The sequence below is a fragment of the Montipora foliosa genome, chromosome 2 (assembly GCF_036669935.1).
Source record: "Montipora foliosa isolate CH-2021 chromosome 2, ASM3666993v2, whole genome shotgun sequence".
NCBI classification, from domain to species: Eukaryota; Metazoa; Cnidaria; class Anthozoa; order Scleractinia; family Acroporidae; genus Montipora; species Montipora foliosa.
The window spans coordinates 37,195,443-37,197,942 of record NC_090870.1 but is presented as its reverse complement, the minus strand read 5'-3'; the positions used below and the strand labels follow the sequence as shown (position 1 = coordinate 37,197,942).

Here is a 2,500-nt window from a genome sequence, read left to right as displayed (position 1 = left end):
AAGCTTGTCAAAATGTTATTTTTTAACAAATAAACTAAAGACCTAAAAATATTCATCCAAAAAAAACAAGGGCAGCAATATAAAACTTAAAAGCCTCTTTTTTTGGTTAAATAGATTAAAACTCAAGGCACGAAATACTAAAAAAACTCAAACTAACGATTGTTTTGCAATATCAAGGGTTACAACCTTCAAACACTTTAACATCCTGAGCTTGCTATTGGCTTTTTGGTTGTAACAAACGCAAGAACCAATCATTAGCTAGGAAATGATTGGCTTACCAATTCTCAATGCAAGACAAAAGAAAAGCTCTGGGCTTGTGTAAGGAGAAAATAGATTGAACGTAAAGCGTCGATGGAAGGGGTTATAAACGAATCGGCTCTCGAAATGTTAAATTAACGTTTGCTTCCAAGACTTAACAATGGTATCGTTGAAATTCGCTGCAGTTATTTGTCTCGTGTATTTCACCATTTTCGTGAACGCTGGTAGAAAGCCAACTTGTAAGACTGTCCTTGAAAACATGGAAAGCCTATGTCAATGTACGTTCACAATTGTTTTCTACTTGTGCATCGAATGGTTTAAATCTGTCGTTTTCGGTCATTGTAAATATCTAAATAGTGAGCAGCAAACAACGTAATGTGATTTTTGTGAGCAGATGCCCAATCTGACAACTGTGATGGGACAGATGTCTGTACAGCCATGAGGACTTTGGCAATGAAGTTTGAAGAGAAGTTGGAAAATCTCTACTCCCTGGTTGAAAACATCTCAATGTCGCTGCAGTCCCCACCAGGTAAACTTGGAGTAATATATCTCATTGGCTCTTCAGTCTATCGTTTCTTTGTTCCTTTTTTGTAACGAGTGCTTTATATGAGTTGTATTTTCTTCGGTTACAGGCTCTTCTTGCAAGGAACTGTATGACAACGGGTAACTTAACAGTTTAAATCTTTTTGACATTTTATTTTCACCATCAGTTCTGGTAAGGCCTAAGACACTTATGTAGTGGGGAGGCAATGAGAAGCTTCTCTATGTTGATAACGATTTTTGTCATGGGCGCAGTGTTTTGTCCTTTTTCCAATGAATGGAATTAAAGTTGGGATCAGATCATGAATGGTTCAAAAATAACGATTTGTATGCTTTAAATTAACCTCTCCAAGGAAAGCTTTCACTGACTTCGAATTAACAAGCAATGATACACAGTAGCGTAGTATGATAAAACCTGAAATATCTTTTTTCATTCTTCAGTTGGCGATTAAATAAAGCCTACATGCTGTCGACTGACATTGGAAAAATCCCTGTGTATTGTCACATGACAAGCGACGTTGGCGAATGCGGTGGTGGAGGATGGACACTGGTCATGAAAATTGATGGTAACAAGGTATGACAAAGATGAAAGCAAAGATCCAGGTTTATTTAGTCTCTTATATTACACCCATTGACATTTGACGTATTTAAAGGACGTTTAGTTTGTTAAGGATAAAAGGCAGATGTCAAATAGTTGTCGTTGTTCAGTTGCTTGTCAAAGTTTTGAAAACTTGTCTTTTGTCATTGCAGCGAACCTTTCACTACGACGCCGACTTCTGGGAAAACAACAAAGAGTTCAATCTTCCTGGAGGAGAGACTGGGCTTGACTCACAAGAGACCAAGTTACCGACCTACTGGGAGACATCCTTCTCAAAGATCTGTCTCGGTATGAAGTACGGCCAACAGATCAGGTACATCGTCGTCAACAAGCAGGCCGACTCTCTGTACTCACTGATCGCTGACGGCCAACACCGCGCCACCTCACTGAGCCGTGAAAAATGGAAGTCGCTGCTTGGTTCAAAGGGCTCCTTACAGCCACACTGTAATACGCAAGGCTTCAATGCTGTGGGCTCTAATTCTGGCTGGGCTAAAGCTAGAATCGGTATCGTTGCTAATCAGGAAAATGATTGCAACACCTGTGACTCCAGAATTGGGTTTGGTACAGGAGGACGCCATGATGACTCTAACACATGTGGAAACCAGGCAACCCACGGACCAGATAATGGAGACAAACGCATCAAAGCCTTTGGATACATCTTAGTGCAGTGAGAAGAATGGCCTCTTCCGGCGCCTTTAAAGCGAAATATGGTCTGCTGTTTAGTTAAATGCCGATTAGTCCAGCAGTTTTTGTGTGTAGATTTTCTTAGAAAAGGAGTGCTGTAAAACAAAGAAAACATGGTGGTGGGATTAAATAGTATTTCTGACTTATTTTGTTGTGTTTTGTATCAATTGTTGAGTGAACTTGGCACTTCTGGGAGAACGCAATCTCATATATAATAACTACAATTTGCTGGGCTGCACACAGAAGTATCAAAAGCAACGCCCCGAATGAGCAGCCTATTTGTTCTAAAAAGACAATTTGTAAATGATCATTCCATTCTATTCAGCTTCGCTTCGATATCAGCCGATTAGAAAAAAATTGTCCTATAATACAACAAATAGATGAGGCAGGCGCCAGCTATAATCGAGTTTATTCTCGGGA

General features: G+C 39.7%; 1 protein-coding gene across 1 annotated transcript; it reads left to right on the top strand.

Moving 5' to 3' along the window:
- The first annotated feature begins 332 nt into the window (after nt 1-332).
- On the top strand, nt 333-2,226 carry LOC137990746 (uncharacterized skeletal organic matrix protein 5-like). Its single transcript, XM_068835858.1, has 5 exons — nt 333-536; nt 653-787; nt 891-921; nt 1,240-1,372; nt 1,549-2,226. Exons 1-5 carry the CDS (start codon nt 419-421, stop codon nt 2,065-2,067), a joined length of 936 nt encoding a protein of 311 aa, XP_068691959.1. The 5' UTR covers nt 333-418; the 3' UTR covers nt 2,068-2,226.
- The last annotated feature ends 274 nt before the right edge of the window (nt 2,227-2,500 follow it).